The sequence below is a fragment of the Vanacampus margaritifer genome, chromosome 13, assembly GCF_051991255.1.
Source record: "Vanacampus margaritifer isolate UIUO_Vmar chromosome 13, RoL_Vmar_1.0, whole genome shotgun sequence".
In the NCBI taxonomy this organism is placed as follows: Eukaryota; Metazoa; Chordata; class Actinopteri; order Syngnathiformes; family Syngnathidae; genus Vanacampus; species Vanacampus margaritifer.
In genome coordinates this window covers 15,935,336-15,959,552 of record NC_135444.1, presented here as the reverse complement: position 1 = coordinate 15,959,552, position 24,217 = coordinate 15,935,336, and the positions used below count along the sequence as shown (strand labels likewise).

At 40.8% G+C, this 24,217-nt stretch overlaps 1 protein-coding gene across 8 annotated transcripts; it reads right to left on the bottom strand.

Annotated features, from left to right (window-relative positions):
• Positions 1–290: 290 nt before the first annotated feature.
• On the bottom strand, positions 291–23,566 carry ap3d1 (adaptor related protein complex 3 subunit delta 1). 8 transcript variants are annotated; one of them, XM_077583254.1, is made up of 35 exons: positions 23,222–23,566; positions 18,745–18,840; positions 18,360–18,440; positions 18,204–18,284; positions 17,979–18,086; positions 17,520–17,649; positions 16,773–16,912; positions 16,518–16,591; positions 16,379–16,428; positions 15,885–15,934; positions 15,608–15,656; positions 13,792–13,937; positions 13,241–13,389; positions 12,923–13,153; positions 12,591–12,822; positions 12,349–12,494; positions 11,959–12,100; positions 11,743–11,814; positions 11,539–11,614; positions 10,885–11,084; positions 10,300–10,373; positions 10,053–10,076; positions 8,831–8,990; positions 8,558–8,701; positions 8,238–8,291; positions 7,153–7,260; positions 6,907–7,062; positions 6,293–6,340; positions 6,127–6,147; positions 4,961–5,150; positions 4,551–4,639; positions 4,378–4,463; positions 4,121–4,242; positions 3,844–3,923; positions 291–3,084 (listed from the first exon to the last, which is right to left on the bottom strand). In XM_077583254.1, exons 1-35 carry the CDS (start codon positions 23,315–23,317, stop codon positions 2,989–2,991), a joined length of 3,801 nt encoding a protein of 1,266 aa, XP_077439380.1. In that variant the 5' UTR covers positions 23,318–23,566; the 3' UTR covers positions 291–2,988. The 8 variants fall into 8 exon arrangements, with proteins under 8 accessions (XP_077439380.1, XP_077439381.1, XP_077439382.1 ...); XM_077583255.1 differs by having other exon boundaries at positions 6,907–7,059; XM_077583256.1 differs by having other exon boundaries at positions 8,558–8,698.
• Positions 23,567–24,217: the final 651 nt, after the last annotated feature.

Below are 24,217 nucleotides of genomic sequence, written 5' to 3'. Positions count from 1 at the left end.
AACATGTATAAAAAAGTGAAATTACTTACTTTTTTAAACAGTTATTCAGATTAAGTTTATACCACTTCTACTCGGGCAAGGTATCATGAGAACGGGATTTTGTGTAGCTAAATTTGGAATGTTTTTTCAATGTTTTTGTTTTTTTAAGAGAATGCAGTTTTGATCCTTGAATGACTTAAAATCTCATGCAAGGCTTCACATTTTTGCGTAGCTAAAGGAAGCCACAGTTGGTTGCAAATAAAAAATGAACACTCACTGCTAAGTGCTTAGACAAGTGAAAGGCATACACAGAGCATCTTATAGCTTTTATTTTCACTTTTAAGTAGGGTAAACTTTACAGGGAATGAAGATCATTCACATCCCCCTTTTGAAACTTATGACATTGTACAGCTGGAGAGTATGGGGCAAACAAGAAGACGGTACCTCTGGAAATCTGTGGTGTGGCGAGTATACCTTAAAAGTCACAAGCCAAAAACGTTATAAAAAGAACACTACGGCTGAACCGAGAGCGATTTAAGACTGGTAGTCCCCTCAGTGACCTGTTCTCAACTGGGAGCATCCTGATTTCTATTACACACACCCCCGTCCGTCCTCCCTACCTGCATTTTAATAATTTAAAATCAGTCAACTATATCGGCTTTTCCCCAACAAAAACTTAAAAAAAACATAATGGCCCAAGAATACTTCATTAAAAAAAAACTCTTATAAAGAAAACAGGACACAAAATGGAATGATAATTCATGTGAAAATGTCCATGGAAGAAAGGTTAATTAAAAAAGTGTACATTCCTAAATCATGCAATATACAAATTGTAATGCAATAATGACCAGAAATAGGTGACAATCAATAAGGGAGAAATTCCACTGATAAGTCATTGTCGGGAACAGGTAAACATTTACTTCCTATGGACATACCTGCAATTTACAGCTGACCGCACGAAGTCAGACTCGTCGTGAGGGAACGTTTTGACGTAATGGCGGACAAACAAACAAAAACGTCAGAACAGACGGTTAACGGTTAGTCTTGAGCTTGCTACTTCATAGATTTAGGCCGACAGCGGTTTGCCGTGATGCAAATGTAAAAGCGACACAAGTGCACGTAAGGACAAAGGCTATGGTGCCTAATACTGATAAGTGTGTAGTGATACATTTGCAAAATAGTATTCGTAATAATGAATCAGCTTTTCGGACACAAAGGCCACCATAGGGACCTCAAACGCGTCTACGACATTCCCTTGCCTATTTGCGGGTTTCTACTCGCAAATTTGACTTTGAACCAGTTCTTTGCCAAAAAGCAATTAAAAAAAATGTAACAGTCAAAAGATGGCCAAATCCCCGTCTTGGTGTCAAGGAACGATGTTGAAGTAAAATTTGGACAAGAGCCAAGTTCTTATGTCAGGGATGAGTCGATTTTAGCATGGGTTGTTAATGGTGGAAGATGTGCACTTCTTGTGCTTATGTAAGATGCGTTTGATAAAGAAATCAGCGGGCACATCAGTTACTCACATTTGCGGCAGGGTTTGGTCCTGATTAGTGTGCCTAAAATATGTGGTACAAAAAAGTCCGGAAAACTTTAATTGGTCTCAATTGAAACTGGACTTCCAAACTCAATTATGGAGACGCAAGTGGGATGGCACACAGCTTTTAGAGCAACCCGTGCAAAGAATGCAGTTTGATCCATACAGGACAGTTGACGTGCTTCTGTTTTGGTTAGCAAATGGATCTTCAATGGCTCAATTTCTTAAATCCAAGCCGTGATTTTCCCGACCTTGGTATCGATATGGAATGGTCGACAAGTGAATTTGTTGGCGTCTGACGTCATGTCAGAGGCAGAACAGCCAGAATCGAATCGGAACTCTCACCATTCACCCTACTTTTGTGTAAATTGTCGCTTTTTCCTTGCCACGTATCTAATTATCTAAATCGGTGAATCCGCAGCGGATCCCACTTATGTGAGTTCTGCGTAAAAGGCACAGGAGAATAAATGTCTACTGTGATGCTAAAAACGTCATCTCCACAAAAATTCCAGCTAAGAGCTCATGTGTTGCTATTTTGGTTAGCAAAAGAGTTCAAATGGGAATCGGTAGTGTGTCAACAATAGCGTCTATAAAGTGAGACAATTCCAGTTACTACCCGTTTTTTTTTTTTTTTTTAATTTTCCTGATGGGGAAAGGGAGGCTTTAACTGGACTAATCCATTGTAACAATTTTGTGGGTCTGATCGGTGTTGAATGATGGCGCTCGTGTTCAAGTGTCTCCATTTTGGTCCATGGGGAAAGCAGGCAGGGTGGGAGGGATTGGACATTCCAAGCCTGGTAGAGTTTAGAAAGTCAAATTAAGTTCACTAGTAGTGTGTTTTAGGTTCATCCAGAAACGTAAAGCCGAACACTTTGAATTTTTTGTGAGTATTACAAGTTGCTTTGGCGTCTGATCTACTGCAGGCCTCAGGGTCAGAAGAGACCAGATAGGGAGTACGAGCCCCTCTTTTTTCATTTTGAGAAAAGAGACAATCACTTGGTTCCAAAGCTGAAACAGCAGTCGGATGTTTAGACACACACACACAAACACATAGAAGGCGCAAACAGGCGTTCCCAAAAAAAAACAAAAACACACCAATGACAAAACAGTTCATAAACAGTAAAAACGCAATTCAACCATCAACAGCAAAAGTCCAGTTGTCAACAGTACGCCACATGACCGTAGAGGAAGCCGAGGAAGAAGGGACATCCAAGCTCAGTAGAGCGGAAATTGAAAAAGTGCATTGCAGGAGAAGACGGAGCGAGTACATGGCGCGTCTGTAAAACATCACGTGAGTGTGCTCAAGACTGTAGCGGACAGAAGAGCAAAGGCGAGGAAGAGGAAGAGGAGGAGGAGGAGGAGGGCGGATAAATAAATAGGGCGACGGCGGAAGTGCCGGCCGCAGTGTTTTTTAACGTGATGGTGTTGTGTTTTAGTGATGAAGGGAGGAGGTCGGGCTACCCTGGACACAATCAGCACTGAGAGAAGGTCTGTTTGATCTCATCCAGCAGGTTCCCAAGCAGCGCGGGTTCGTCACATTTGGCGTCGATGGACACCGTCTGGTCGGACTGTGAGAAAAGGAGGGTCAAAGTGTCACTACCTGTTTGTATTAACTCGGAAAATATGAAATGCTTGGGTGGGACTTTCTTCCATTTATTTTTAATCCATTTTAGTTGTGTTGAAATCTGCCGTTGGATATTCATCTCTGTTCCTTAAATTGGCATTAAAATGGCAAAACTATAAAAAAAATGTGTTCCTGTGGATGACAAATGTGCCATTGATCGCACTTTTATCTTCAATATTAAAAACTAATTCAAACCCAAAATCGTGTAAATATGTTTAATACTTTGTCCTTCACTCCCAAAAACGTATTCATTTGCTTTGATGCAGCTTTTAAAATGAAGAGGTGGCTTAAAGCAATGGTAGTTATTACAAAAAACGGCCAACAGGTGGCAGCAGAGTACAAGAGATCAACCAGGGCCACGTTCCCCACAGCTTTAAACAGATTTGTGAGTAATGATGAAACTTATCTATATTCTAATGCTAATTGCTGCAAAACGTAAACAGATACAAATATCATTTTTTTTCCTGATGAAAGAAGAGACTAATCTTGCTTTTGGTAGGTTCCATGTTTTTATAGCAATAGAGCAAAATATTCTGTTGGCCTTGCAAAATCAGTCAAAATCCAGTAAAACTGCCGGGAGCAAAGGGGGTTGCTTCAGTGAAAATTGCTGGGAGTGAATGAGTTAAAGAACATTTTTGTTAAAATGTAAATATTTAATTTTTTTACACTTGATGGTTTTAAGGAAAATGTTTGATTCACTCACGGTTTTGACGAGCAGACAGACATGGTGACCCTGGATAGACCTGCTATACATGGAGGCACAGGAGTCGACCCTCTCCACAACTAGTTGAAAACAACAAAACATTACTACGGTGCAAAGTAATCATCACACATACGCATACAACTAAGCACAAGATTCCAAGTTCACCAATTCCAACAATTGTACTCAAGTTTGTGACAGAGAAAGAGTGTATTGCGACATGCATTCATATTTTTATACTGTAACCATATGAAATGTATAAAGTTGAGTCTGTATGTACCGGAGAAGTGGTGATGGAAGCAGATCCTGGCCAGGAGGTGGTGGAAAGGCATGTTGATGCCTTCCAGTTTGACAGAGCTGCCCTTCAGGTCCCCAGATTCCAACAGCTTTGCAAATGCGTCGCTAGTCAAAGAAACAACACACACACACAAATACATTCAAACTATAACAATGTTAAAGACAACTGAAATGCAATTTTTTTTTTTTTTTTTTTGGCCACTTCATTTTAAAAAGTCACAATGATCAGCATGTCCTCACCTGTAGCATGGAGTGGTGATTAGGTATGAGGTACAAGTAAAGTGCAGTTTGAAGTCCAGTTTCTCATGAGTTGAGGAGTCTTCGTTCTGATCCAGGGAAACAAAAACTTACTGTATGATGAACGTCCCCGTTCAGGGTGCTTAAATGAGTTGGGTCATGTTTTGTTATCTAACCTTAACAATGAAAGTGAGCGTTCCCTTCAGTTTCTGTGGCATCACGATGCTCTGCACGGTGAACACAAAGCGCGCTTCATTGGACACCGCTGCAATACGGGAGATCAGTTTGTTAGTTTCAGTCAAATATCTTCAATTTAAACTAACAGAAATTCAAACCTTTGAATGATTACAACAGGGATGGGGATTTGTGCTATGGGACTGTTTGATTTTTGAAACTAGTGCCGGGGCATTTAGAGGTGTGGTTTAAAAACAACCAAATACTGTTAAAATGTGTACGTAAAATAATTGTTTTAATAAGGGGGGGAAAAAGTCACTCTATAAATCAAAAGTGTTACTTTGTGAAAATTGCGACCCTGGGATGGAATCATTACATTTCCAAAACTTTCACTTTTCAGAGAGCGACTGACCAGGCGGGAGCTGAAAGGGGACGGTGAGGCTGTCGTGCGCACCAGCCCCCTCCGGCCTCTGCAGCTTGGAGTTGAGGGAGTCCAGCACGTTGAACTCCATGGATTTCAGGAAGCTATCGCATTTGTTCTCGAAGATGACTGACACCACCACCTGGCTGCCATCTTGCAGGTTCCCCTGGATGTCATACACCTGCGTATAATGGGAAATTGTGAACATGCGAAAGTCTGGTTGACTTATTGGTGGAAAAAAAACAGTTACACAGTTTAACCTCCAAAGTCAAACACCACCAAAGGCGAACAATTTAGAGTCAAACCTGGACATGTCTTATCATGTCAATCTTATCCCATCTTTTTCGTGGGGAAAAAAATAATCACCTATTTGTGATTTTTTTTTTTTTATGTGGCTAAAAAAAATTTTTTTTGTGGCAAAATACTGTCTATACTGTCACGTGCAGGATTAGGATCATTGTTGCTAGTCTTTTTAAAAATATATATTTGATTTTTATTTTTAGAAAAATAGCTGCTTGAGGGGTCAGAAAAGTAACTAGATATAGCGAAATGTCTGAATTGGTAACACTGCAGACAAGCCACAGCTCTTACTTGCTACCTACCATCAACTTGTGTGCACATAAAATAAGATTACAACTTTCAAAATAAAAGCATCGCATAGCTATTAATAAACTAAGGGCAAGTCGAATGTGGTCTTACTTTGTCCAGATCTGGTCTATGGTATGAATGTATGATATTTATTGTAGTGTACCATTATCTTTAATTGAAACTTTGAAACTAGTTTTTGGCTCAACCAAGCTTGGAATAATCTGATATCAAATTGTAATTGCAATATTGAGGTATATAAAAAAAAAAAAGGAAAAAAATCACAGCTACATTATTTTCCCAAAATCATCCAGCCCTACCTAACATGGAGGTCAACCATAACAGACTGTGATCAACCTTGGAGGTTCCACTGTTTGATTAGTCGCACACAACATCAACCACAAACGACTCTTTCCGTGAAAGAAATATGAGAAGAAGGCAGCAAGCACAGAAATAATTTGAGAAAAGGAAGCAGCTCTGTGGCACGAAGAGGCCAAATGATGCAGGTACAAAACACAAAAACACAGCAGTTTGTAATAAGGTTCTGCCTGTCACAGAAATTTAACCAGTACCTGATCGGCATCTTCCATCATCTTAAAAGAGAGGGAGATTTAACAATGAGACTTCTTTAAAGAGCTGCAGCTGCCCATATGAATTGGACATCGATCACTCATTGAATCCTATATGACAACATTTAACCCCCCCTTTTCAGAAGTACCCCGATTACTGATTACTCACCATCTTGATGTAAGCGTTCTCTGCGAGGAGGCAGTAATTCGACATGGGCTGGAAGTAAAAAGACAAATTCAGGTTAGGATTAGACATTCTCTTTTAATCACTGTAAAATAACCCGAACCGCAGCTGATACATTAGTTTTGAAGGTTGCATGTAATAATATTCCACTGTGGCTTTGAGATCAGACAATAGTTAATATTATTACACCAGAACGGTTTATCGTAAGAGGATATGTTTCAGATCAACCTGCATTAGGTAAAAATAAGTGGATTTTTGTACACCTAAACTGATCAGAAGTGTGTTTTGATCTGGAGTCCAAAAAGCAGTGACTGTGAAAATGTTGGAAATTATGTGAATTTTTTACCGTAAATGCCATTACATGTATTAACCAACAAAAAGGCCATAATCCAACCCGTCAAGGTGTAAACAAAACATCTGTTGCTAGGCTAATGCTGAAAGGCCACTTCTGATTGGTCAGAATTACTTCTCGCATGTCCAGTTTACAAGTGATGCAGCGCTTGATCATCCGGGGGCAAAACATATTCAGAAATAAATAATTATACAGCAATACTAATTATATAAAAATCTGTTTTAGGGCAAGTGAGGATCTCACTTACCGGTAGAGGTTCTTCCTCCTCCACTGTACCGTTCTGCACAGTCCCTTCACTACCTCCATCGCTGTGATGGTGATGATGATGGTGCTTCTTTTTCTTTTTTTTGTCCTTCTCTTCCTTCTCCTTTTTCTGCTTCTTTTTCTTGTGTTTGGATGACTTCTTAACATTGGAAGGCCACGAGCCAGTGAAAGAGTAATTAATCTCTCTTTTTTTTTCAAGAAACAATGGCATCATAAATTGTTGACTCACAGACTCCTCCGTCTCAACGTCCTTGGGCTCGTCGGGATCAGAGTTTGGCGTCGTGCCAGAAGCCGCCTCGGGCACGGGGGCTGCTTCTGCTGCTACCGTTACTGCTTCCTGTAAACACACATAAATTAATTAGCAAGAGGCACACAACATACTCCGTTGCTTTCCAATACTGTGTCAACAGAAGTGAACTTAGTGAGTTAATTCATGGCAAAGAAAGCGATCAGCCACAATGAGTTCTGAGACAAAAACTACAACAAGAAAAGCCAAAATGAGTCAACAAGAAAGAGCAGAAGTCAAGTGTGTAATTGTGTAAACGTGCGCTGGTTGTGAATTCTTCATCAGGAAAGACTCATTGGAAGGAGTTTAGTTGTCATTGTCGCGAGATGAAGACAAACACTAAAGGTATTTATAATAAAATGCATAATTGCTTCTGATAGTCTATTGGTGTGGCTGCTCTAGAGGGCCTCATTGTCTGCCCTGAGTGTGTGCACATAACAGATATAAGGTAGAAAAGCAAGGGGAGAAGTCTGACGTGACAGCCAGCGGATGGCCAGGGGCTTCATGCTGGCGTGGCCATTTTAAAGCGAGTGATCGTCGCAGAGGAGAAATGCCCTCGACGACCCGGTCAGATACATTCAAGCTACGGAAGGCTTTAAAGCGGACATTTCCTCCTCAATTCAATTACAGTAGTGGCCCAGCAAAGAGATGAAAAATAACACAGTGGCATCAGGAAGCAAAGGAACTGACTCCAGATTCCTGTTGAACTGTAAAAGACAACATCCGCGCTTTTACCGAGGTCACTAAGCAACAATGACAACATCCACAAACGTGCTAAGAACCACTTTCGCGGAGCATAAGGAAAAAGAGGAAGAGGAACACTACAACATACTGTACAGTCACTCATGCTCACAAACAGGAAGGCTGCGGAATGAGAGGAGAATGTGTTGTGCGACCTGTGAGAGAGGAAGCCGACGTATAGATGATGAGAGAGAAAAAGACAAATAAGGTGGCGTTATGAGAAGGGTGGATGAGTACAACAAAGCGTCAAAGGGGGAGGGCAGAAGGACAGAGGGGTGCGACTCAACCTGGGCGTGAGAGGGCACTGGAGCATTTGAGAGCCAGAAATCCAGATCTGAAACCTAGAAGAGCAAGGGAGGGAGAGGAAGGGGGGGAGGAGGTGAGAGGGGGAGGGCCAAACGCACCCTGTTGCTTACAATGACTGATCAACACAAGGGATACATAAAAGATAAACTTTATTTGATCAAACAATGATTTGTCTGAGCTAACTAAAATTTGACTCTAGCTAATAATCACTTCACATCTAAAATAACAGCTTAGATTCATAGTAAAAAAAACCACCCAATTTCTACATAGAAAGTAACCTCTGTTTCCCAACATGGCATACCTCAGCAGTCGTGGAAGTGGGAGGAGCCACCACCTCACTTGGTCCTTCCGATTGGACGACAGGCTCATCTGACTGATTCCCAAGAAGATCCACCCCCTTTTCCTCATGCTTGTGTTTTTTCTTCTTCTTCTCTTCTTTGCTCTTCTGCCAAATGGAAACGAAAGATAAGGATCATTGAACAAATTTAAAACGCGACGTCACTATCATGCTTGAGGAGCAGTGTGAGCTTATCTTGTTAGAAAGAATGTGACATTTGATCAAAGCAACCCTCACCTTCCTATCCCTGTCTTTATCTTTCTTCTTCTCCTTCTTCTCTTTGCTGCTCCTCTTTTTGGCTTCCTGCGAGGTGCTTTCGACATCTACGTCTGGACTTTTCAGAACTTCTGTCGGACGGTGAGACCTGACTGGTAGCTTCTCGCTGTCAGCAAGAGGCCTGGAAATATCAATTTTCCGTTAGTAGACCTAACGCAAATGATTTTTCTGGCCTGAGCCTGAAGGTGACTATAGTTTATACAGCCCCCTGGTGACTATTGGGGGGGAAAAAAAGATAAAGCATTACAAGGGGTCCTCGGCTTATGACGGTCCAGCGCTGGATTTGTAGATAAATTGGAACAAGCTATAGTCTATGGCTAACCTCCACTAAAAGAGTAGCTAGGTCATAATTACATTAACTGTGGTTCACTATTACTGACTTAATGTATAGTATTTTTTTTTCCTGTGGAACCAATCTTCAGCTGTCATTTTTTGCTTTTCATGGCAGGACTCAGTTCCTATGGAAAAAAATAATAATCTAGACCATAGATATAAAACAATCAAATGCAAAGCCCATACAATAGACAATGTATACTATGTGTTTGTATCCTCAAAAAAAACATGTTGGGACCGTAATAAATAGAGAACCCTCTGTACTTTGAATGTTAGATTTTGTTTAAATAATTTCATATGTATCAAAATGTGATTTTTCTTTAACCTCAAATATCAAATAAGAAGGTCCAGTTAAAACTTGAGCTATCACTATTGAAAATGTGCATGCGCTTGTTATCTCCACCAAGGCAAAGCTCACTCATGGACGGACGAGTGAGTTTGGTGGAATTCATAATCTATTGAGAGGCATCTGAGAAACTAAAACTAGGGCATTTTCCTATAGGCACAATCAGGCAGGTTATTTTAGATGCAATTAAACCAGAACCAAAGCCTGAGAACTTCAGCAGCATCCAGTTAGTGAGTTCATGTGCAGTATTCCACTTTTAAAAGGGGAGATTTCTTGGAAATCTCTAATGCGAAAAGGTAACACAAGTCATTCAGGGAATAATGCTGATTTTAACAGGCTTGAGAAGGGCACTCTGAATACCATACCAGGTCAAATGTTACATTGAAAAAAAATGCTGAGCACTACAAATTAGTGAGAAAAGCTATGCTAGCAAGCCAGCTAATTGCCAAGTCAGAGAAAAGATGCATTCGGAGCGGCAGGTCACATGGCTGAGGTGCTACTCACCTGCGCCCAGCCATTTCCACCAAACTGCCCGCACAAAGTGGGCAGTAATGGGGTGTGTGTATGCATAGAAGAGAGGAAGCAAAAAGCCGTGAGAGGAGGGGGCGAAAAGGCCACGTCACATCGGCCGTGACGCTGTGGCCAGGAAGCCCCAAGACACGCTCAAATTGATTTATTCAAACACATTCATATTCAATTAAAGAAATCAATTAAGTGACGCTATCTTTGGCCGCAGACAGTGTTGACTCACTTGTCCAAGTCGATGTCCAGGGCTTTGTGAGGATCGTTAGGATCTTTGTCATCATCATCACTGGGTAAGGCATTCTGGAGGCAGATCAATCAATCAATACAAGGATGATTAACTTGATTGATAATTTTCTACTCTTTGTCCTATAAATGATGAATGTTGTAGACAACATAAGAAAAGACAATAACAGCATTTTAATGACGTTAAATCGTTGAACAGCCAAAATCCTGACTGTTCAATGATTTAACATGTGCTAAAATATAGTCAAATTTCATTTTTCCCAAGAGGAAACTTAAAAAAAAAAACTATTACAATATCAATAAAGAATGCTCAATTACTCGCTGTACTTTGTACATTTGTGTTTATGTCCTAAATGAATATTTTCTTACAGTGTTTTTTTTGTTGTGGTACTAGAAATGCTCAAGTACAGGAGACAAATTCCTTGTATTTTAACATACTATTAACCAATAAAGATAGTTCTGATAGGGGGGAAAAAATTAAAATGAGAAAATCAGATTTTTGTGAAAAAGCCCCACATCGCCACCCTGGGAACGAATCCTGCGCAAGATCAAATCTCGGCGTCCTCACCTCTGGCATCTCCTCGGTCACAATGTCGACCATGTGAGCCGGCGTAATGTCCTCCTCGCTCTCCGGACCCGAGTCGTGTCTCTTCCCCCGTCCACTGCGCTTCTCTTTCTTTTTCTTCTTCTCCTTCTTTTTCTTGTCGGCTCTCTCCTTCTGCCGACGCTCTTCCTCCAGCTTCACGTACTGGTCGGACATAGGCAGGCCTAAGGGAGAGGAAAAGGATGTAAAAGACATGATTTCATTCAGAAATACAAGCGCGTGTGCGTGTTGGGGGGAAATTCATATTCAGCTTCTGATTATCAGCGGAAACTAGTGCTGGGCTATCAATCATTTATCGATAACCAGTTTTCCCCCCCCGCTAATTCCAAAACATGTCCCCACTGACATGCACTACGGACACTAAAAACATGGCTGCAACCTAGGATAATCACTTGAAAAATCTATTATCATCCCATCGATTAATCGAGCAATTGGATAAAAATGGATTGTCATTACGATGTGAGGTAAGTGTGGCTTTAAAAGGTGGGGCCTGCTGGTCTGGTGAGTGATGTGGGAGTCAGCAAATCAGAGTGTAGCAAAGTCCACTGAGCTTAATGCTAATGCTTGTATCTCAAGGTAATTAAGTGTTTATTTTTGATGAAGCAGAGGATGCACTACCTGGTACTTTAAGAGGCACACTCAGATCAATCTGAACGACTGGGATGTGCTCCACTCCCAAGGTGTCTTGGTACACCTGTAAGGAAAAAAGATAATTTTGTGACACCTACTAATCTGTCTATCTACTTGTAGACATACAGATATCTAATAAGTCAAATGGTACAACGAGATATTGAAGCAACAATGTGATAAAAATAAAAAGACCTTCTGAGAAGATGGTGACGCCTTGATGTAAAAGGGGTTGTTGGCTTGCTCTTGTTTCCTGGCTTCTCTTCTCTAGTTAAAAAATAATAAATCACATGTACTTTGGTTACTTTACAAGCAACATGTGAAACCCACTTAAGTGGAAAACACATTTTACACGATGCTGGTAAAAGGTCTATAAAATGGAGGCGCTTATTGAATAGTCAATAGTCATACCCTCGCCAACTCCTTTTCATCCACCTCTGTGTGTCTGGGTCGGGAATGTTTGGGCTCCTCCTTTGTAAAAATAGCCTTGGGCTGCTCGTCCTCAGACTCACTCTCAGATGGGGGCTCGTTGATCCAGGCATCCAAGTCCAGACTAAACACAACCACATTAAAACAAAAAGAAATAACTATTGTAACAGTCAAATAAATATACGGTTGTACGTATAACCACTTTATGTTGTCGATATTTTTTGTTGTCAACAACTGCAGGGTCGCTACTCTCTGCACTACTATAATTACATTTTGAATATACAAGCAGGCACTCGCATGTACTGGATATTAGGTGTTGGCTTAAGCACGGTTCGAATGGCAGTCATTGTACGAATATGCCCTGATACTCACCCCTCAGGGACAGGCACTTTCTTCTGTGCCTTGGGGGCTACAGGGTTGAGTTCCCCGGCAAAAAGTGCAATCACTTCCTCCGCTACCTCAATTTTCTTCTGCTGCAGTTTCTGGATGTATTTCACCAGCTGTAGGATGCAAGACGCCTGTCGAGTATAGTTGGCATGAGAGAATTATTTTTTTAATCAAAATTGTCATCAACAGCATTTGTGATTTGAGAGACGTTTCTAGCAACATCTTACCCTCTCCTGCACTTCCAGGTTGGCGCTCTGGACAAAAAGCGGCAGGCGGTCTATCATTAGCTGACTGGTTTCTTGCGCAGTTGTGCCATCTGTGTTGTCCTTTTGGCTCTGGAGCACGGTGGCGAACAGCTTGGCAGCATTCTGCACGTACACGGCCTGGATGTGGCCCGGCAAGGTGGCCACCTTCGGCCGCAGCATAGCTTCCAGCGTCTGCAACGGGTTCTCCAGATGTCTAAAGATGACAACTCATGTTATGGTTTGCATTATGAATTTGAATTTTTAGGTTGGAAAGTAAAATCGTTAAATTTATGACAAAAGGGTAAGTGGCATACTCTGAGAACTCGCCGCAGATCCAGGCTGCCGCGTACAAAACTTCACAGATGCCATTTCTCTGCATGTTCCCAGTCAAAAAGTGAGCGTTGTCTAGCAGGGTGGCCATCTGGGCCACGGCAAATACCCGAATGGCCTTAACCCGGATGGCAACATCCAGCATCTGCGAGGCGATGAGGTGACCGTGCCTCGTGCCCTCTAGTCGGGTCAGCTCTACAAGGATACTGATGTACCTGTAAAGCGCACATGGGGAAAAAAAATACAGCTGAAAATCATGTCAAAAATAGAAAGTGTAGGCGACTGCGTGGAGGCAAACTGACCACTCAAAGTTGGTGATGTACTGATAGTTGCTCTGGCTGCAGATGTCAATGATCTTGGTGAGTAGTTCATCCCTGTAGGTTGTTCCCTCCGCTTTGTCCACATGTAGCATCAGTTTCTTCACAATTTCCATCAAGTTCTTTTTGGAGACCTGCATAGGAATACAGCTTAGTGTTAGGGGAGGGCAAAAAAAAGATCCATCCATCCATTTGACAATGACAATTAAAAGTCTCCAATAGCCTAAAATTTATTGTACTTCAGCAGATTTGAGCGTCTTCGGGTACATCCCTAGAACACACAAGAGGGAGCGAAACACGAGGCTGGAACGGATTACTCGCATTGTCATTTGTTTCAATGGTTGAAGATGATTTTTGGTGTTTTGAGTTACAGGTATGGTCACGGAAAGTCAGTGTACCACTCACTCTATTTGACATTTGTTTGGTGGTGTACCATGACATTTTCTAACGTAAACAGTATGCACCTGATCTTAATAAAGGCTGGGAAACCCTGCACAGGAACGGGAACAACGCAAGACTGAAAAAGGAGCACATACCATGCCGTAGAGTAGGTCCAAAGCTCTGAGACGGATGGACTCATCCTTGTCATCCAGACACTGCAGGATGAGGTCCTTGTGGCTCTGCACTGACTTAGGATGGGTCTTCAGGATTTTGGACATGGCCAAAAGTCCCAGATACTTCACTGAAGGAACATATTCACACACACACACTTGCTGAGTATACATAAAGACAAAATACTATCATGCCATGTTCAGAAATGTACCACCATCAATGCCTGACTTTTTAAAATGCTCATATTGCATTCATATAAACTACTGTTAATACAATTAGCTGTAGCTACGTTCACCCATTTAATAGGTCTATGAAAATATCACAAAAGAAAAGCTCATTAAAACAAAGTACAATGGAAAAGACGCACAAACACGTATACACAGGACAAAACACACATTGGTCATGTGAAACCTGCTGAGTCACAAAATTGTGGCGCTCTCGCTATCAGAGACAAAAGCCTCTCACATTCTAATCGATAAGTGTGGCGGCGACGTTGGCTGCAGTGAATACATTACAGCCATGATGGGCGGGGCCTCCATGCGGCCCCATGACCACCTAAGAAGTACGGTCAGAGAGGACGACGGCAAGCCTCGTGTTCAGCCCATATCTCACTGAGAGGCGAGCGTTTGCCAAGCTAGCGAAGTTTGATTTCTCGTTAGGGTTCGTTCAAGGTCGCAATGTCCTCTAAATGTTTGCGTTCGGTGTTTGTTGTCGCAAGGACATTTTGAACATGAGTATTTTGCCAACATATATTGTTGTGTGTAAATGCTAAAAGGTGAGTTTAATTAAATACTGACACAATTTGGTGATAGGGCACATATTTGTTTCCTCATGTGTTATGTCACGTCTGTTTGTTAGCGTGTTGTTTAGGCTAGCATGCTGGCTAATACTATGGATGAGTCTCAGTGTTTTGTGTTCAATAATTGCACTATTGGATGTTGATGCCTTGCTAATTATACTTTTTAAATAATTTAATCTAAACAGAAGACCAGTCTCCATTTGTAGTGCTCTGTCGCTAGGCGGGTGTTACTTATTCACAGATTTTCATTTGTGGCAGTTCTCTGGCCACTTTAAACATTTTCTGGCAATTTCGTTGTTAGTATGCAGTAAGATTTTTCAAATACAATTCTTGGGAAACTACTCGAGACTGTATTTCCATCTCAAAGACTGATCACTAGAGCCTTGTTAGGGATTATTATCGTTCACTACATTCTTTAATAATAAAAAAATAGGTCACTCATCATCTAATTTTTAGCTTTGAATTTTCAGCTGTAATTGAGAGGCAACACCTTCAAGCTCAGGTTCACACCACCGGTTCCAGGCTGGACTGATTATATATTTGGGCCCAGTAGTTACGCCCTCTTAGATGAGATTTTTTAAATACCGTATTCCGCAAATAATGGACACGGTAGACCAATGTTAAGACTGGTGGGTGCCGCAAATGAGACAACTGAGTGGTTATAAACAACCGGTGCAGCCCAAATCATCAATTTACAATCTACTCTAGACACACAGCTATCTATTAGTGGGGTTCAGTCCAGATAACTCGAATAGTTAATGTGAGGAAAGGAGCACATATAATCCTATGACAAATGTCAACAAACCCATTTTCTCTGGGGTTTATGTGATCCAATTCAATAAAGGCCTACAGGTACAAAGGTTATGCAGTTCGAGTTATCAAGATTCTGTTGGGGGGGTCTCTGGAATCCTCTAAAGGAGGGAGCTGGACTTGTCGTCCAGAGTGAGAAACACGCAGACAATGAGAAAATGACACACTGCAGGCATTGACAGAGGGCTCACAGTTCTGGTCAGAGTCTTCAATCAGGATTCTCAGTTTCTGGACACAGAGCTGGAAAACACAGAGACACAAAGTATGATGCCAAAATAGAGACGCGATGATATGCTTACACCTTCCAAGTAAATATTAACGGGAAAAACTGAAGAGTAAAGAGATGAATGTGAAGAAACTTGACTTGATGAAGAAGAAAAGGGCGGAAAAAACAATGAAAGCATGCACTGTGAGTGGAAAGCGACCAGATGACCAGTGCGCAGGCAGGCATGGACCGAAGAAGCATACCTGGATACTAGCACTGTGGTTGGGCATCCCAGATGACAAGGAAATTAACACTGCAAAACAGGACAAAGTGGCAATTGGATTTTTACAATAGACTGTTGAAATAAAACAATATTTTTTGTAGTGTTTCATTTTATTTTATTTAAAAACATCTGCATTTAGTAGAGGTAATATGTAAATGTTATTTTATAAACAGTACCGATTGATTTATAGTATTTGGTCACAGTACACGGGTTCCTCTGTTTACAGCGGACTATTTGTAACTGTGACAAAAGCGTAACCCAAATCTGTATGTGGGTAAACTATCACTAACGCAGTGGTAAAATCATAATTTGCTTAAAAATTATTCTTATTATTTTTTAAAGCACTCAAATGGAAAAACTTGAGACATGTATTACACCACTGCGCAAACTAATTCATTGTGCACCGTTCATAACCTTGAAACCTCATATGTCACAACCCTCATAAAACTGACGCTATGCATTATAAATACTGACCTGCTATAACAGTGTTCACACACTCGTACAGCAAGGACATGGCAGACGTACTGCAAATTGGAAAGAGAGCAGATTATAAAATGTGTCGATTGACCATCTTGGGCTACCTTACAATAGATACGATTTTTGCCCATCTCACCTGTGAATTAGGTTTGTGAGAGGTTCTATCAGCTTTTTCCCCAAACGGGGCTCCAGTGGAGTAAGTGCACCAAACTGTAAAAGCAGAGCCAAAGTCACATTATAACAGGCATAGTTCACGTGACAAGCTCTTAAGAGCAACAGCAGCCGGTTATACTCGTCAAAAAAACGTGTTGGCCCTTCTGTTATGTAGCGGCGGTTTCAGGGGAGTGAGTGGGTTCAAGTGTGTGCGAATGTCTATGTCGTGTTGACTCACCAATTTAATAATCTTAATAAGAACCCAGTTGTTAGTGGAGGAAGTCATGAGCTTGAAGAAGAGGGGTGCCAAAGACAGGTAGTTTTTGGGATTCCTGCGGGCCAGCTCACAGATGACATTGACCGCGGCTGACTGCACGCCTACAGGGAGAGAAGCGCACATTAGGCTTAAAGCAATCACTGATAGACTCTCCTTTAATCAGCACAGGGATGTGATTTGACCAAAGTGAAATTATCTGAAAATTTAGCCGAGGGTCTGGGGGCCGCTGGCACCCAGCTAGGTCCAACTCAAAATCAGTCACATTCAAAAACATTGGACTGCCTTTGCTTTTAAAAACTATCACTGAGAATATCATCATATCTAACTAATGTGATTACTAAGTTAACACATAAATAATGTTGAAGAGTTCAAATTTCATGAACAAATAATTGTATCATGACCAAATGAAAAGTAACTCATATTAGAGCATACCACAAATGTCTTTGTTATAGCAGAAGATGTTATCAGTCGCAGTCATGTGCATACACATGAACTACTAAAAAAAAATGAATAAAAAAAATAAACGGAATTTTTTTTTTGGGGGGGGATAAAAAAAAAAAGCGGAATTCCGCGAATTAGCGGAAAAATCACATCCCTGTCAGCATTATGGACGTCACACACACAAAAAACAATAACACCATGTAATGACTTTTTTTCCCCCCCTCTACGTTCTTCATGGCAACAGGGGAACCTAGAATAAGGTGGTACCTGGATCTGGGTCTTCAAGCTTCTCCTTAAGCCTGGGAAAAGCAGGACGGAGGGACTCTGGGTACTTGAGAAACACCTTGTACATGATCAGCACTGCTTTCTTCCTGATGTAGGGTTTAGTGTGAGACATCTAGAGCGGAGGAACGGATGACAAAACGGGAAAAAAAATAAGTCACACTTGCACTGTGGGTGTGTTGGCGGATTGGTGGTCGACACGTCAGCTATGGAAACGGTATATCAAGATATGACATTGACACAAGCAAGACACAGAAAAGAACATACAGCATGATTGGTCCTTGCCAGTTACTTATGATAACTGGCACCTTCGTAATAAAAATACACAACTATGAGTAATGGCGCAGTAATACTGTAACATGCAAGTGAATATTCTGCTGACCATGAAATGAAAGAGTGCTGAAAAGTGCAACATTACAGGATGGAAAAAAAATTGTGGCTCACCAGTGTCATGATGTCGTTGGCCAGGTCCCGAGCCAGGTCGGGGGTGACGAAGCAAGACAGGCCTGTGAGGGCAACGCCTGTGTCGTACTGGTTAGGACTGCTGAGATCCTGCATGGGCGAGAACCAGGACCCAAAAAAGTTCAACAACCCCTGCGCTGCAGATCCATGCCAATTGAGCGGCAACGAGGGCGAGGAGTCAACCACGGAAGCGGCACAGCTGCTTACCTTTCGGATCTGATTAGTGGTCAGCATGATGACATCGGTGCTCTCGTGAAAGCACTGCGAGGCTGCCAAGTAGCCGATCCTCTGTGAGGGAAGCAGAAGCGCGATTAGAAATGTTCTCGAGTGCGATCATCGCAACAAACATGCTTGCCGCTTTACCTTGTAAGTGAACTTAGAAGAGCTCATGACTTCAACGATGTTGAATGCGGCCCAGCTGACGTCATAGCCCAGCATCTGAAGCTGTTTCGCAAAGAAAGGTCGGTTCACTATTTACATTTATAATATTGCGGGTGAACAAACCCGTCTTGCTGCAATGTAACGGAATCAATACAGCAAAGGTGAGCCATTGATAAGCATGGTTTACGAAATAGAACTCAAACATACCAACCTTGCCCAACATACTTGTTATAAAAAAGGGAACACAAATTTAAGTAAATAAATATTTAGCTGAGCTTGATTTACTAGATAATGCCTGTTTCTTTGACGTTTGTGTTTGTCACTTCCCAGTTCCCACCACTGGTCGTGTCCATCCAGGTGTACTTACGTAGGTGAGCTTGCACACGGCATTGGCTTTGACGGCGATGTTGTCCTGCTTGAGCTCCTGTTTGATCTCGTCGATGCAAGTGGAGATGTACTTGGCCTGAGGGCGGACAGAAAAGGGCAGGCAGGACAAGCCGACATCAGATCAGATTAGGGGCAATGATACAGTATATGCCAAAGGGCAACAAGAGCAAAGCAGCCCACAACTGCAAAAAGCCGCATTTGACATTTAAAGTCAGGTATATATTTTCGGGCATCTGAGCTACATTTTGCACCTGATCAACATAAGGCTAGATTAATCTGAGCGATTATCTCATGATGTGGCGTGTGTTAAGAGTGATTCTTCCTTCCCGATCTGCTCGTGAAATGGTCAGGGCCGACAATTGGAAATGTTAACCCTGTACAATATTACAGAGTGTTTTTTTACGATAGGGCATTTTTTCAAGAGAGCTTCAAAGCTTGAAATTCAGCTAACGTCTTACGAAATAAAGGTTGACAACAAGCTATGATAGTTAGCATGGCCACAAGTGCTGACATAAATACTGACTCATTAAAGCGTCACTAGCTAACTAGCTTACGAGTATCAGTTTGTTACTTTGCACGTTACTAATGCTCTAACGTTGCCTGACAAAGTGGAGAAGAGCAAATAAGAAGTAAGCTACCGTTTGTATTTCCTTTTATGTTTATTACCGTTACATGCCTACGGAGCATGTTGAATGAGGACAGAAGATAATTAGCTCAACATTTACAATTTTCAGATACAATTTAAGTGAAACCACAATATTTTTTCCAAACCGTCAGACACAGATACTGGCCCTTACAAATCAATGCCCAATATAAACCATGAATTTCCATAACAGTATTGTATTTTTCTTCCTAATAAGAACAAAACTAAGTTCAAAAAATGTTTTAATTCAAACAAGGAGCTGAATGGCAAAATTCACCACGGGTGCTTGCGATCCACGAATTAACCAATAAATTCCCAAGGATATCCATCTCTATGCCTTTCTGTGACTCTACCGGTCTCTCTGTGACGCTCTAAGCTTAAGTGGTTACTTCCATCTGACAGCATCTTTGAACCTTCGCAGGAGCTACTATTTTAAATCCCCAAATTCTTGTGCGTGTGTGTGTACTAACATTGAAAAGGTTTGGAGTGTCACTTAGACAACATTAAATGAATCAGAAATACAGTCAAAGGCATTGTTGTTAATTGCAGCTAATTGGCTATTCCGGGCCCGTAGAGCCTCACAACTAAAAAGTGACACCAAAGGCCCAACATTTCATGTCCGGTCGGAGGGAGAAGCCCAAGCGAGAGCAACCAATAACAAAACACTTAAAGCTCCGAAGAGCGAGTGTGGGTGCTGGTCATGTGTGTGCAGTCATGAGACAGCACGGTGACAGGGGGAGGTGTGCATGTGGGTGGGTGTGGTTTCAGCACACACACACACACACACAAAATCGTCAGCAGACCCACACCATGCTTCCACACAACCATAATGGTCGATTCAGGACCAATTAAAATAAGTGAAATAGCTGACGTGGAAATTGTGCTTGTCCAAGTCACACTGGAATGACTTTTTTTTCCAACGTTCTTCAAATTGTTAGAGGGGAATGAATGAACAAAGCAAAAAGTTGAAGAAATGCATTCCTTACATTGATTTTTAAATGTCATGACTACTTGTGATTTTTATACATCACATGTACTAATTTTTTCTCCTTTACTGTATCCCACTATTTCTATCTCTTTGTTTATTGGTCCCAGATGTGTTGTCAGCAAGTGTCAAGCCTGTCCAACTTTTTTTCTCCGTGCTTAAAATGCTTTACCGCATCCGTGAGTATCTAATGCCGTGCCTTTAACACAGAACCCGGCGCAGATATGGAGCAGGACAAGGCATGGCGCTAAAGTGACGTAAAATAAAAGTGAAAGAGATGCCAAAATCAGATAAGACATTTGAGCTTTTCTTTCCATTTATCATTATGAACAAAAAATTGGGCCAATCAACAAACTAACAAATATTAGAAAACTGCAGTTGTTTGTTTACATTCAACCTTCAGTTTCTGCAGCCAACATTAGTCAGGCTGGCTGTGATTGTGAGATTATAAATTCAGCATCCTGTGCATTCATACTTGTCAGTGGAGATTTCAATCATGTTCTTCACTCATCTAACTAGACAGTAAAATATTTTTCACAAGTGGCCTTGACTCACCTCTCCAACTCTATCTGAGAAGAGAGAGAGAGAGAACTGGAGAGGGTGGAGCTGTTTGACAACTGACATATGAACCATCCCAGCCATGAAGGCCCATTTTACGATGGTAAATTGTTGAGCATATTAAGGATTGCGTTTATATTATATTGTGTTTTGTTTAGAGGGACATTTTCCTTAGAGGAAACACTTTTGTTTGTAAAGATATTGTTGTTTTAATTTCTATTGTGTATGTGATAGTTGAGGCAAGTTATTGCTAGTAAAAAGCTTGTTTGGTATCAAGATAAATCAAGCACAAATTTTTTTTTCTATCTATCTATTATTATTTATTAAAAAAAAAATTATATAAATGATTTTTTGTTAAAAAAAAAGAGCTTTCTACCCAAGGCCAAGTATGTTTTTTTTTTAACATGTAGAATAGTTTGTCATATAGTTTTTTTCCCACAGAAAAGGGTTGGACAAGTGAGTTTCAGGTATTAAAAAGAACCCTATCCTGCTTTTTATTCCTCAAAATGTGGAATATCGCCACATTGTGTGCATGCAGCCCCTTTTTGTCACTGTTCCAGACACTGACGTTGTGTAATTATAAGTGTGAGACGCCGCAAGAACTGCGTGAACGTGCACTACGGACACCGGAACGTCCCATGTTTTCGCAACATCCGCAGACAAAACAGTTCCAAGGAAATGTATTTAAATGCAGTTCAAAGTATGAACAGAGTTTATATCTTAATATTAACAGTTTCCATGAGAATTGACAATAACAAATATACAAAACAAGTGTCCTCGCATGAACTATGTTGACTTTGGAGGTTCCCCTACTATATGAGGAAGTGACTTCACACATACACAAACATTAATAATTTAACAATCTGTTCCCTGTTCACTGGGCAACCATCACCTTATCTGGGCTTGCAAGGTTGGGTTACCATTGACAAAAAAACTGAAGACGAGCACCTGCCGGATCACAACGTCAAGCGCCGGTGAGCAGACACAACACAGCAGCGATACTTGCTATTTTCAACCTGCTTGTGCAAAAAAAAAAAAAGTGTGAGATTCTGAAAACACTCAGAATTTCACACAGCTGGATGAGTGTGTACACAGCCTTGGATGCCAGAATCTCGGGAGTTGAAGTTGACAAGGTCAAAACGCAGTGAATGGTGGGCAAACATGAGATAGTCTTTTTAAAGCCACTCCAGCATTAGCTTCTGATAATACCCTTGATATCATTGTTCAGCTAGGTTGTTGAGATATTCGTGCTTGGCAACATCATTCGCCACACCACTACATTCATTGAAATGTGTAAGTAACCACCAGTAAGGATGAAAATGACAAAAAAAAAATACTTATCGATTCTCCTATTGATTTTTATTGGGTGAGGGAATAAAATAACACTGCTTCAGTCATTTTTTTATTTGCTTTCATAATATTAATATATCAATGTGCTAAATAAAAATGAGTTTCTTACACTAAAACACTGAACCAAATACAGAATATATTATATTACTTAATGCTTAACAATTAATATTAATGCTTTTGGATTTTGGAACTTAGGATGTAGAGCTGGCCGACATCCTGAGGAAATGATGAAGGCAAAACAAAAATAATTTAGGTTAAAAAAATAAAAAATAAATAAAAAAAAGACATTACTGTAGCAACTTAAAAACACGCACTTTTTAAAATTGTATTTTATTGGGTGATGTGCTCCTTAATGTAAACTATGTGCCTTGGCTCAATAAAGATTGTAAAATACTGACTTTGTGTCCTTTTCGTCCACGGATCCATACATTTAAACGACTCTTGTGCTACATACACATACTACAAATTACGAACAGCCAGAGGCAAAATCACGCAGTATTAGTCCAAAACAAAACAGTAGCCAAATGCAAAATCAAGAATAGTTCTGAGTCAGACCCATTGAGTCACCATAATCATCCTTCCTCGAGCTAGCTGTCAATTAGCGAGCTAACTTTACAGCTAGCTATATACATTAAGCCTTTTAATGAATTTAAAATAAACGCCCCGGTGGTAAAAGTTAGCTAAATATTAATACAATTCATATTCGTATGCGGCAATTATTTAGCTAGAAGTAGAAATTGTCTGAGGACGGAGGCGAGCTAAGCAGCTAATATGACAGTTAGCGGTGCCGCTAGCATTTTTAGCCAGGCTAACTTAAATGTTAATTCACGAGTCGCCAAACATAACGGTTATTTACGTAGGGGAGGAGGAATGACGTATGCGATGTAACACTGGAAAACGTTTTTGTTGTATTTTGGTTACCTCATCTTCCTTGTGGTTCCTGATGCCACGTACTAAATCCTGAAGGTTTTTATCGAACATCCGATCGATGCTCCCTTTGACAATCTTCAAAGCCATGCTCGGTGGTTGGCGGCGGTGTCACTGGTACCGGTGGGTGTCGACCGAGCCCTGAGACGCTGTCTCATCCACCCGAGGGTTACTGCTCCTGCTACCGGGGTTGTTGCCGTAAGCCCCGGGGTGGAGAGGGGCCGAGGAAGTTGCTCGAAGGCCGGAGAGAGACGGAGCGTCCTGGGCTTCTGTGTGCGCACAGACGCCTGGCTGGCAGTGGCTCAATGGAGGAAATGGCTGACAAAATGGCGTCCACAAGTCAGCTGACTGGAGCATTATGCGAGATGTGGGAATTAAAGGTCCACGCACACACACACGCACGCGCACACACGCACACGCACGCACACACACACACACACGCACATGCACACCTATCTGTCATTATTATTATCATTATTTTTCCGCGGGAATTTTTCTAGTTATTATTATTATTATTATTATTCATTTGGTACAGGGGTGGCATTTGTTTTTACAGTATATGTATGTTATTGTTTATGTATTAATAATTGTTTTCCAGCATTCAAATCAATTTGCAAATTACTGACGAAAATAAAAAAAATACTAATTTGGCTAATGAATTTGTATTTTATGTGAAATTCCTAATTATAACAGAAATCATGCTCATTTGATGTATTTTATGGTTAAGTAATTGTATTAACCAATCCAGTAGTTTTAATAACACGTTTTATTTATAAAGCATTTAACTATTAATTATTTAACCAATTATTTCTAACTTTCTAAAATTATTTCACTAATACACATTTTCTTTCTATTTAATATACTTTATAAAATAATTTAATTAGAACCAATTTTATTTTATTTTTTTTCAATTATTGCATTTATAATACCCTTGTGAGGACAAGCGGTTAAGAAAATGGATGGATGGATGCATTTATAATTTTAGTTTTA